General features: G+C 36.4%; 1 protein-coding gene across 3 annotated transcripts in view; it reads right to left on the bottom strand.

Annotated features, from left to right (window-relative positions):
• Positions 1 to 12,157, bottom strand: part of LOC106708841 (teneurin-a) — a 54,840-nt gene that overhangs the window by 9,870 nt on the left and 32,813 nt on the right. For 2 of the 3 annotated variants that reach the window (XM_045678077.1, XM_045678079.1), the window contains 8 exons: positions 8,083 to 8,202; positions 7,328 to 8,005; positions 7,056 to 7,250; positions 6,761 to 6,970; positions 6,073 to 6,258; positions 5,796 to 5,942; positions 5,459 to 5,666; positions 3,970 to 3,996 (listed from right to left, as the gene is read on the bottom strand). In XM_045678077.1, the coding sequence (XP_045534033.1) occupies positions 3,970 to 3,996; positions 5,459 to 5,666; positions 5,796 to 5,942; positions 6,073 to 6,258; positions 6,761 to 6,970; positions 7,056 to 7,250; positions 7,328 to 8,005; positions 8,083 to 8,202 (1,771 nt within the window). The remainder of the gene's footprint in view (positions 1 to 3,969; positions 3,997 to 5,458; positions 5,667 to 5,795; positions 5,943 to 6,072; positions 6,259 to 6,760; positions 6,971 to 7,055; positions 7,251 to 7,327; positions 8,006 to 8,082; positions 8,203 to 12,157) is intronic. The other variant, XM_045678078.1, reaches the window with a different exon arrangement.

The raw sequence follows: 12,157 nt of genomic DNA, 5'->3' as shown, positions 1-12,157 counted from the left end.
GTTTAACCTACTTAGTTACTGGTTTATGAACCAAAAGGCTCATTCATGTGTACTCGTTTATAAAATAACGTGTTGTACAATATAATATTATATTATATTAACATATATTAGAGTAGGTGTAATACATACCTACATATGTACAGCTTATGCATAAAATAATTGTAAGATAAGTATTTTATTAAATTAAAAATTTAATGAATGTTAAAGAAATAAAGTGTTTAAATGATGAAAAAAATGATACGGTCGGTTTTATTCTATACATTGTAGACGCACTTTTGATATTTATAAGTTTTTTCAATTTTTGTCTTTGGTTCTACTATTGTCCAATAATATAATACTTTTGTGAATCTAATTTTTGTACTTAATTCGATTTTCTATTCAACATAAGAGTAAAAAAATACTGTTGCGTAGACATATAGAATTTTTAAACGACTTTAAGAAAACATAGACATGAAAAAAGAAACGTTACGGTTTTAATATGCCAAATGTAACTCAGAAACACTTAATATAAATCAGGATAGATTATTTTGTAGATTAAGAAAGATTTAATGTAATTAGATGCACAGATGGTAGATTTTCCAAGATAGCAAACTTAAGATCACAAACATTTCCTGTGCTATGTTTAGCCTGTGTGTGGCTGCGGGTTGATTCGAACGTTATATGCAATAAAACAAGCAACTTGCGCGAACATCTGTGTGCATAAATTAAATTAGAGATGCTCATTTGATTAATCTTAGTTTCCCAAATATATACGTTGCGTTGTCAAATATTATTTAGATTTATTGTAAATTATTTGAAGCAGAGTACATTTATTTGACTTCGATTACGGTATCAAATTTTATGGCTTGTTTAACAATTATTTATTTCAAAAACAATTTATTTATTCTTTATCCGTCCCGTATTCACAAATGGGATTAGAATCAAGACATTAAAAATTATCGAATTTAATTATCCATAGTTATTAAACAATTTACATATATGAAAGCTTTTAATTTAAACTTAGGTATAGTAGATTAGGTATTATTTGTCTACGTATCATATTATAAAAAATCTATTGACATATAGAGGATATATAATTTACTGCTGCTTTCTTAAGTAATTCTAGGAAATTAATTTTCAATCATTCAGTACAATATACACTGTATTCTATGAAAAAATGGCAAAACCCTTTTAGACAACTTGGTTTAAACTTTTTTTTTATTAATCAACCAATCATTTACCCGCTTTAGTCTTTACCGTCCATGGTTTAAAAGGTTATCCACTGTTGGGTTATCGATTGTTGGGTTATCAAATATTATTAGTAACCAATTAACTGCACAACAGCATAGGGTTATCGTCTGCTTCCCCATGTAGGTACTAATGATGGGCTATTTAAATACCCAAGGCACGCCTTTAACCCTATCGGGGTAGGTAAAGATACCAGTAACAATGCTTACAAAGTTGTTTTTTATCATAATAAGATATGATTTTACGTCATCTCCGATCACACCTGAGAGAAACCTTTATAGCTTAATGGTTGAGATGAGAAAGAAATTTTGATTTGATGATTATTGTCAATAAATAATAGTATGTAAATAAGAGTTATATAAATAATACAATCTACATATAAAAATAATTATTTCCTATATGTTTTCGTAAATCTTTAAGTGTAAAGTGTGAATAATATAACTAAATAAAATACATGATCATAAAAATACATAGCTTTGTTTATATTAAACGTTAAGTAAATAAGTAGTGATACAACATTATACAGTAATTAAAGTAGAAACAATCTTTAAATTGAAAATATGAAGCATATCGCCCTGTAAACTTCTCCGATCACAAACTGAGCGAAGTTTTCGTGCTAATGCGTTTAATAATTTTGTTGTAAATTCTGTGAAAGTGAAAGAATGAAATAAAAAACTGAATTATAAAAAAAACAAAAGAAGTTCTTAGCATTGCACATTCTCTTATCAGGATCAGTCAGCTAAATCTAGGGCAGGTTTCTGTTTGAACTTTCGTAAAGGTATAAAAAATGATAAGCTTATAACAGAAATCTACCTAGACAGATACGTATGTAGATATTATAATGCATGTTACAGCTGCCACACAAACCATATTATATCTTTCAATTAATATTTTCATTTATAAGTAATACGATATAATTTTACACACTGGAAATTGGTGCAAAATCTTCAAACTTAAATTAATTTCAATACAAAATAATCCAATTGTAAGAAACAAACTGAAGAACATTCAATAACGAAGTACGTTATAAGTACCTATACGTAAATAAGAAGGAGAAAAGTTTCCAATGTTAATTCTGGATAAACTCGAAATTCGAAATTCGAACGAAATTGAATCGATTTTTAAATTTGTTCAATGGTTTCAGCAACCTTGTCTATATGAATTTAATTGTTAACTACCCCAGGGAACATAGGGGGAGTTGCTTGTTTCATAAATGTCTGCATAAGAGTGTCAATGAACGTTTTTATTTATATAAAATCAGCTCATTTCACTCGATGTTGCCGAGTTAAAGTTTCCAAGTCTATTCTGATCGTAACGGCGGCCCATTCCCACCCCGCCTACCGCTGTCGTTTTGTGTCGTTCTGATTGCTCCTACACTTGTATGTGTTTTGTTTTTATGAATGCACCACGACATCAGCGGCAATCTAGTAGGGCGTTTCAATAGCGCACGCTCACAACTCACTACTTTGTAAAAAGTTTCTCTGTCATCTTCGAGTATCTAGCGACTTAATGGCAACCACATTTTTGTATTGTGGATTATGTGACTTTGTTTGTTTATTTGTATATTTTTAACCATACTAACATATGTATTTAAACATTTTATGTTTGTTCTGAAAGAAAAGACATGTTTAGATTCCATTTTTAATATAGTAGAAGTGTATTTGGTTAGTATAAAATGAATAAAGGAACAGTTCCAAATGTATAAAAGTACATAACAGGTTCAATAAGTCTAACTGAAAGAAAATATTAAAATTATTAAAACTCAAAGACATTTATAAATTCACGATTAAGTACAACACAACAAGTTTTGACTGAATCAGTAATCTGAAAAGTGCAACAAAATATTTGTTTAAGTAGATATTTAAACTAAGATTAGAAAATGAATATTTAGTCATTTGCACCAATTTCACAGTGATAATACAAATAAAGTGTTAGAGATGACCAACTGATGGAAGCGATGGTGGTAATGTACAATATCCGCGAGATTGCGGCGGTCTCGTCATGAAGTATACATTCATAATATTGTGTTTCGGTTAGTCATAGGGGTAAGGATCTAAACACATAGAGAGCTCGGGCAGGGGGTAAGGGTTTGGTTCACAGATGAAAGACGCAGACAAAGGGTAAGGAACACATAAAAGGGTACGTTTATTTGAAGCTAAATTTGCGTGTTCGTTGAAATTTTGCTCAATCGACGTTTTAAAGTTCGCGTCTCGTTTAGTATTTCACAAGCCCTACTCCTACCGAAATGTGTTAATTACGTTCTGCGTGAAAGCGTAAATGATTTTCCTAAGTTATATAGTATAGCAAAAGTATGCTATGTGAGCTATAGTAAGTAACATAAGCACAGTAGACGATAACAATAAACATTACAAAATACAGTTGTGGTCGCGGCAAGTCATAAGAATATTTATCACTATTTAGTTTTCACTACAAATTCCGGCTTGCGCCGTCAATCATTTAACATGACTTTTGCTCCGACCACAAGCAACATTCAAGACAGACATACAGATGTTACATACACATAGAGAATGAAACGAATACAGACAAAGGAGTGAACTAAAAATTGAGAAGCATCAGTGGCGCCGTTCGCGTGTCATGCCGTATCATGCCGTGTCGTGTAGTGGCGGGCAGCGGACACGCGGCGGGCGCCGGCGAACACACATATGCAGGAGTCGCAACAAAAGGGAACAGGTTGACAGATACTGAACACTGAGGGGCGAGGGCGGGCTGACTGACACTTACCATGGTGTAAAGGAATTCCAGAACTCGCTAGGAGTGGCGGACACACGGCGGCACAGGGACACAGAAAGACAGGACAGATTACTACACAGATACCTACATCCCTCAGTGCAACACCACCCCGACTTCGCAATCCGGCGACTGCGCACGTCTACACTGGTTACTTTGCGTTTTAACACTTGCTTTAAATGCTCTTTACGAATCAAATTGCGAATGTACCGGCTCGAATACTAAGCCCGTTTGCATTAGAACAACACCACCACTTTAATTTACACATATATTCTTTGAAAGACTTTTAAAAATAAATTTAAGCTCGGATAAAAGGCACATTGTTGGCCAAGGCGCGGGGCGCGGGGTAGGGGCACGGGGCAGACGAGCCTGCCGAATGGTGTGCGCGTAGACGCTTCGTCAAGTGTTACGTTTGTTAAGGTTTAATGAAACAAATGCCAGAACGCAATATAACCTCTAGACTTTTCAAATGAAACAAAATAGTGAAGCGGCTCGTGTTTTAATGCAAACAAACTTTTTAGGCGCTTTTGCATATTAAGCGAGGTGGGTTGACTACTATTGTTATTCAGTTTTGCTTTGTCTTATTTAAAATTTCGAGATATCAGATATTCTATTAATTAATTTTGTTATTCGAAAATTTAACGACTAAACCTTTGGAATCGATAATAATAACTGGAATCACAACAGATTTAAAAACATTAAATAGAAAACGAATTTTCAGATAATTTAGATTCCACGACGTATTATTTTAAGTAATAGTCTGTCATGATTCGAGTTGTGTTTGTTGATCCTTATAAAAATAACTGTTTAATTTACTCGACGGGAAGACAAACAAAACTGTTCGGAAGCTTTTGAGCGTTATTAAATCGTATTATTCCATTAAACATTACAATTAGACGCATTTATTTTGTTTAGACAAACAGGTAGGGTTAGACACACACAAAGGATAAACATTAGACAATACACAACACATCGGATCTGGTGTGAAAAATAAAATAATTAAAAACAAAACTTAACAAAAATTAAGGTAAATGTAAAACAAAAATCATGCGGGGCTCGCAAATAATATTGCTTTATTTCACACGCGACGAAACGCAGGAAAATCAAAACACTTCCACCAGATGGTAAAATAAATATTAATAGAGAAAGTACAAATTTATAAAGTACATGAGATAACTTAAAATAACCACACCAAATCCTCAGGAGAGGTCGAGGAAAATGAGCGGGATTAAAAATGGTATAGGTGCGCTAGTTCCTAATTTTATTATGGAATGATTTTTATTTCCTCCACTCAAAGATATATATCACTGTATGACAATGAAAATTTCATTTTATTCTATAGTGCAAGACTCTCAGTTATATATTTTAAATTGATAAAGCGTAAGAGATATCGCTGAATTTACATTAAACATGTTCGACCTAAACGATATCTTTTACATTTTTTTTACGATTTGGTGTACGTAAACAATTTTGGTGCACTTACCTCTCAGAATATTCGTCCATGTGCGCGTAACTTTGAACTGAGTTCTCCTCGATGAGAAACTTAACGCGCTGGTAAAAGGAAGCGGTGACGGAGGGCGGCTGCTTGCGGAGCAGCACCTCTACGGGATCGTTGGAGGCGAGGCACATGATGTGCTCCGCGCACTCCGGCCGGCTGCAGCACTCCGAGTCCGAGCAGTCCGTCATGCCATCTTCAAAATGGTAGTGCTATCGTCAGACGCCAGCAATCACACGGCAAACCTTCGCTTCCGTTTTCGAAAGCTGCTATACGACTTATTTGAAAGAACAGTACCAAAGACCACTACGAAACGGATACATACCTTCGTCGTTGTCTTCGTTGTCGTTGCACGACAGCTCTAGTGCGATGGAGCAATCGGTACCGGCCCAGCCGTCGGCGCACGAGCAGTGGTACACGCCGTCTTCTAGTAGGCATTGCCCGTGACGAGTGCAACCGTTTGGACAACCGGCTGAATGTAAACAAATTTTCTTAAGTACATTTTAAGAAAATTTACATTATTTCCTGTGCATGAATGTTAAACAAAACTAAAAGCTTTATTAACACGAAAGGATACAAAAAATATTAGAAGGAATTCTTACGTAACGTGCAATGTTTTCCGTTCCAACCCTGCGTGCAAACGCATGTTCCGTTTTTACACTGTCCGTGCTCGTGACAGCGGAGGTCGCACGGCCGTTGGTCGCACAGTGACCCCGTCCAGCCCTCGTCGCAGCGGCACACCCCCTCCGCACAAACGCCGTGAGGTCCACAATCCAAGGAACAAACCACTGTTATACATAGAATATTTTAAAATATCATGTGCCATACACGGTTATATTGCAATTAACTGAAAAAATATAGCGTAACCTATTGATAAAAATCGAAAAATGATCTTAAAAAAACTTAATTATTGATTAATTTCAGTGAATATATCAGTGTACATGCACGCACTTAAAAATATTAATTTCCGCACATTGCATTCATTAAAATTCGTAATGAAATTTACCTACTTTCCGCCTACGAACTTCACCCTGCTACGGCCTATCCATTTTTCTTCATAAAAAGACTCATAGTATTTTGGTTGTAAAAAGTATTGTGACACTCTCAAGACTTTATATCAACTTTATTACAGTTGAGTAAAAAAATAATGACTAAATATTTAAGAGCTTATGTTTACTATTGTATATTACATGATTTTTTTTCTTGTAATTAGAAAATAACCGTATGTAGTTTAAAAACTAAAAATTGTACGATACATGCGAGTCTTCTTCTATATCATAGATGTCTTACCTTGAGAACAATCATCGCCAGTGTACAGAGGATCACAGACGCATCTGCCGGCGTCGAGATCATAAACGCCACGCTGGGAGCACGCGGGTAAGCAGCGCTGCACGCGCGCGTCACGCTCACTACAGGCGGCGCCGCGCCAGCCCGCGCGGCACACGCAGCGCCCGCGCACGCACGACCCGTGCCCACCACAACTCGGATCCAAGCAATCCTCTAAAATACAAATAATTTTAAATCTAGTCATTCAGTTATTTTTGTCACAAAATTATTTTCAATTGTAAGTTACATAAAAAAGCACCTTCATCGCACTTTGGTCCCTTCCACCCCGGTTTACAATGGCAATGACCTGCGATGCATTGTCCACGACCAGAACAATCAGCGGGCTCGCAATCGTGCGCAGGTACGTCGCATTCGGCTCCCTTCCAGCCTTCAGAGCAGTGACAAATACCCCCCGCATAAGCCCCGTGTCCAGAGCATAGTACAGGACAAACGCCTAAAAACAAATTTTAAATTAGATGGGAAATATCGATTGAAGAAAGTAAAGATCATTCTAATTATTATAATACATACTTTTAGAACAATCGTGGCCTTCAAATCCATCCATGCAATCACATTTACCAAGATAGCAAGACCCATGTCCGGAACAATCATCTGGACAAGAATTAGTGACCCCTTCAGCCTCCGATACAATCATTTCAACGCTGTGGGGTTGGAGTTCATCGTTGTATATTGAGATAAACCATCTTCCAGTGTCGAGATACTGCAGTATACTGACGTTAACCCTCATATCGGTCGATCTTTTGCTTATCGTATGGTTCCACCTGTGAAACGGGCTTATGGTGCCCAGTAAAGCGTCCCAGTTATCGAGGCTATGATCGAATGTGTTGATTCGGTGTGTACTCCTTTTGCGCAGCCTGTGGTCGACTCTGCCTCCACGTATGAATTCGACGAAATCGTACTGAGTTACGCTGGGTGCAACGTTTCTTCTACCATAAACTGCAAAATTGGCTCCCCAGGGTACTGTGAAGTTGAGACTGACGTAGGCTGGCTGTTTGTTACGGAATTCAGAACTCCAAAACTGGTAGGCGGGTATTGTAGCGCTGTGTAATTCATCAAATTCTCTAACTTCCAAAGCCGGCGACCATGGCGGAGGTGCAGCTTGTTGCGCCTGCTGAGGAATAATTGCAGACTCTATTGATGCCTCTGCTGTAGTCGACCAACCGCCAAGTGAGGAAGTTGATATTGATTCTAAAATGAAGATTTTAGTTACAATCTTGTTACTGATAATTATAAAAGACAGAACAGAAAAATGTTCAGGTTATTACCATCCGAAGGTGACGATGTAGATAATGAATCTCTAATTCCTTGTGCGTGTGTTACCGCTTTTACGTCTTGTACCAGGATACAATTAGAATTGTCTATATTACTTTTAATTGACGATAATGCTGCAACAAAAGAAAAATATTCTTAAATAAATAAAAAAGTGTCTGTCCATATCGAGAGAAGAACAGACAAATAAGTTAAATATAGTGTCCGTAGTAATCTATTGTCCAGCAGTATATAATGTTCTACAATAGTATTTTTAAGGTAGGTCCATATTGAAAGATGACGTATAGAAATGTGACAGTATTGAACATGAATTGGATAGGATAGATGTCGTGACGTCCCGTCGGTTTTTAATTAGGCGCAGCGCGAGCAAGGCGCGTATCGTGGCGGTGTGACGAATCAATCGGCGCCGCTGCCACGGGCCGGGGGCTAGGGCCTGCGGACACCGAGCACGTAGGTGGCTGGCCGTTCGAGTCTCACTTACACCCAACTATTTCTTGCTGCCGGGGATGTCGTTGTCTTCTCATTATATGACAGTTGCCAGAGATCGAATCGATTCGAATTTCGTGCCACTCCGACTAATTGGATATTTTTTCACGGTTCTAACGAAGGAGCTCGGGGCTCCAATAACACGGGGTAAGCGATGCGTGAAACACCTTTGAAAATAACCTGGAAACTTTCAAATGAATTTTCCTTTTTCTGCTTCCACGGATGTTTTTTTTTAACTCAGTTTCGCCCTCCTTGGTGAACGTTTTAAAAACAAAATTTGCAAACAAAAAGTTAGAAAGGGGCATTCGAATGGTTCTGGTATTGTAATGCAAAGAGAATTTATTGTGTACATTTATTAGTTTGGTAAGACTGCGAGCGGCGACGGCGGTGGTGGATTTGTAGATGGGATGTTTACTTTGTATGACGGGGTGTGGGGGTGCGCGGGACCTGGGGGGCGGGTGCTTTGCTTAGATATATTGCGCGAAATTAGAGCCATAATTCAATCTTTATGATTACCAGATTTTCGTAGTTTGTATATGTACGTAATGGTAACTGATATTTACCATATCAGTACCTATTAATATGAATAGGAGTACAAAATTCTAAAAACTTTTTGTTTGTTTGAATTTGTATTGCTTATAAGTCAAATCAGTCGTCCTTTGTAACCCTAAATATATCTAGAATGTAACGAATGAAACGTGGCAGTAATTTTCACATGCTCGTAAGTCAGCGGATAACCCCAGGCGGTGTTAAGCAATTAAGTTATCATCTCGACCCTCGACATCCCCGAGATATACTTTCAGATAAGGATCACTATGCATTGACGCCATTTGGCCGTTTGCCTTAACTCGGACAATTTAGATATCCAAGTTAAAGGGCGTCCACGTCAGTTAGCGGCAAACGGCAATAACTGTTATTGACTTTGAGCTCGATATTGTAAATACCTCGTTTATATTCAAAGCGAGCGTGTGCATTAAAGCGAGAGTAATTTTTAAATCCAACTTCGCTGTGCAGAGATTACTCACGTGATTCACTTAGTCGATACAGATTGCATTTTTATATCTGTTCATCGCAGGCTACTGAATACAAACTTAAAGCTTTTTTACATTTTAAGTTACTTCTGCTTGATAATAGGATTTAAAATCAACAAATATTACACAGTTACAGTTTCTTTTGTTTTCACTCAGTTAAAACAAGACAAATAAATAATTGAAAAGCGGTGTTTATAAATATGTTAACGGTTTTATATAAGACACATCGATCGTAATAGTTGTTTTAGGAACCTTAAATAAATTTGTCCCTCAGTCGTTATATTTGCGCAAAGATCGAAGAAATGTGCCATGGCCATTAGAATTTGGAGAACTATGTCAAGGACATGCGAAATACGCAGCTCTTGGAGTTATGTATATACGTAAAAACAACTGAACAAGTATGCATTTAGTAACTATGTAGGTACTTAATCCAGAACAACACGATTTAGTAGTCTAGGTACGTTAATAAGTAAAAACTTTTGATAAAATGAAACTCGACTCATTTTAAATGTTTTTGTAACAAACCGATGATCTTTAATAAAATATATAAGACAGCTAATAATCGTATAATGCCTCGTAAAGTATGTTATGTTACATCAAAACGGCCTGAAATGTCGTAATTTCCGCTCACAGAAATGAAATATTGCAATGTGGTTGCGCGACTTTTGCCGATGATCCCTCGTAAAACCTATAAATTTTCTGTATAGAATGGTCTCGAGGAGGAAGCGAGGGCTCTCGGCTCTCGATGTACGGGACGATTGTGTGCAGATGGACGATGTTTGCTATCTGTACTATTTTTCGAGTTAATACAATTTATTGTAATACGATTCAGCATAGATTGCATCGTGCCATGGGGGAATGAAACTCGTTTGATGGAGTCCCGAGGGATGGAGCGGCTCGCCCCGTCGATGCGTTCGGTATTAGTCACATGATAAATCTCTTTGCCGCTCGTGTGTCATCTGTCTCTTTCACTACACAGCGCATATTATAACGTCATCCTTGTCTATGATCGAAATTCGCTGGTTCGGGAGGGTCGAGGTCGCCTTGCCCTATTTTATAAGAAGCGTGGACACTTTCGTTTATGTTAGTTATGAGCGAAAATTGGATTTAAAGATTTTACTTCGTAACAAAAGCAATATTTATGCTGTTATAAAGTACCAAACAAATATAAACACGCATGGGGATTTTCGAACAATTTCGAAGCAATACACTGACCAAATAACAATCAAACAATACACGAACAATTTAAAATCTAAAACATGAATTTCTAAAACATGAACATGAATAGAATCTATCCCGCGTTCTAATTGCTAAGCGAATAAAAAGTTAAAACAAAGTAAATGGGCACCAGCAGCCCCAATTAATCAGTTGCATTGCGCGTCCGAGATTAATGTTTCATGTCTAATGCACTTTGCGCATTAACAAACGATTTTTCTTCGTCTCTATACGACCCGTTCGGCAAGAAGATAGCATAAAGTTCTCTTAATATTAACATTATTCAAGATCTGATATCAGAAATGATAACCAAAAAATCAACATAAAGTTAACATAAAGTTAACATAAAGCTCTCTTATGAGCCATCTAGCGCCATCTTTTAGAGATCATTAAAAAGATATCAGAAAGATAACATTTTCTAGATATAGTTAATAATAATATAATAATAGTTAATAAAAGTTATCGAAAAGACAACATTTTGCTGAGCTCTAAAAGTCAACATGTTTCAGACAACATTATGTCATCTTTCTGACTTTTATGCCGAACGGGGAATGTTGATTACAAATCTAATAGCAAGCGTTAGTTTCAACATTAACACAAGAAAGAGCTTTAATAAAACATTTGGGGCCCTCTAAATTTCAATTACATTAAAAATTTTGACGCGACAATGTTCCCCATTTATTGAACACCATGTACGCAATGAAGGGTGCAACAGATGGTGCGCATTTTTTTCATTGCACCAGTGAAACAGAGTAGATTTATGTTGGATTATAAACTACAGGAACGCTATACCAATCTATCCGGAACGCCCGCCCGGAGGCGTGCAATGCAATATTTGCTCTGTATTTCGGTTCTCTGTTTCAATACTACGGTATAATTCGATATTCAAACAGTACAATTTCAAGGTTAATAAACCCATATTTATGATTCATCACAAAGTTTTAGGTATTCTATATGAATTCAACAAGTTTACAGCCGTAAAGCGTTTCGTGACTTTAAAATCAGATAAGAGTTACAAGGATGAGAATAGATTGGAAGATTACTTCAGTTTTTTTAACTATACATATTTTGTAAAATTTATATTCTTTTTAGACAAAGTACATAACACGAATACGTTTTTTATAATGCTTTACAAAAATGGGATTCGTAAAAAATAATCCAGACTTCAATTTTTATTTTACTTAGTAATGCGAAAAAACAATACAGACCAAACTAAAAAATAAACGGTACATTACATAAATTATATAAACAAAATTTATTTTACAGTAACTTCTTTATAAATCGATCTACTTCCTAATAACTGTTAAATCTAAATGACATTACATAAAGGCATAATTCA

The sequence above is a fragment of the Papilio machaon genome, chromosome 5 (assembly GCF_912999745.1).
Source record: "Papilio machaon chromosome 5, ilPapMach1.1, whole genome shotgun sequence".
NCBI lineage: Eukaryota > Metazoa > Arthropoda > Insecta > Lepidoptera > Papilionidae > Papilio > Papilio machaon.
The sequence above is the reverse complement of the archived record's forward strand: the minus strand, read 5'-3'. Positions and strand labels throughout refer to the sequence as shown.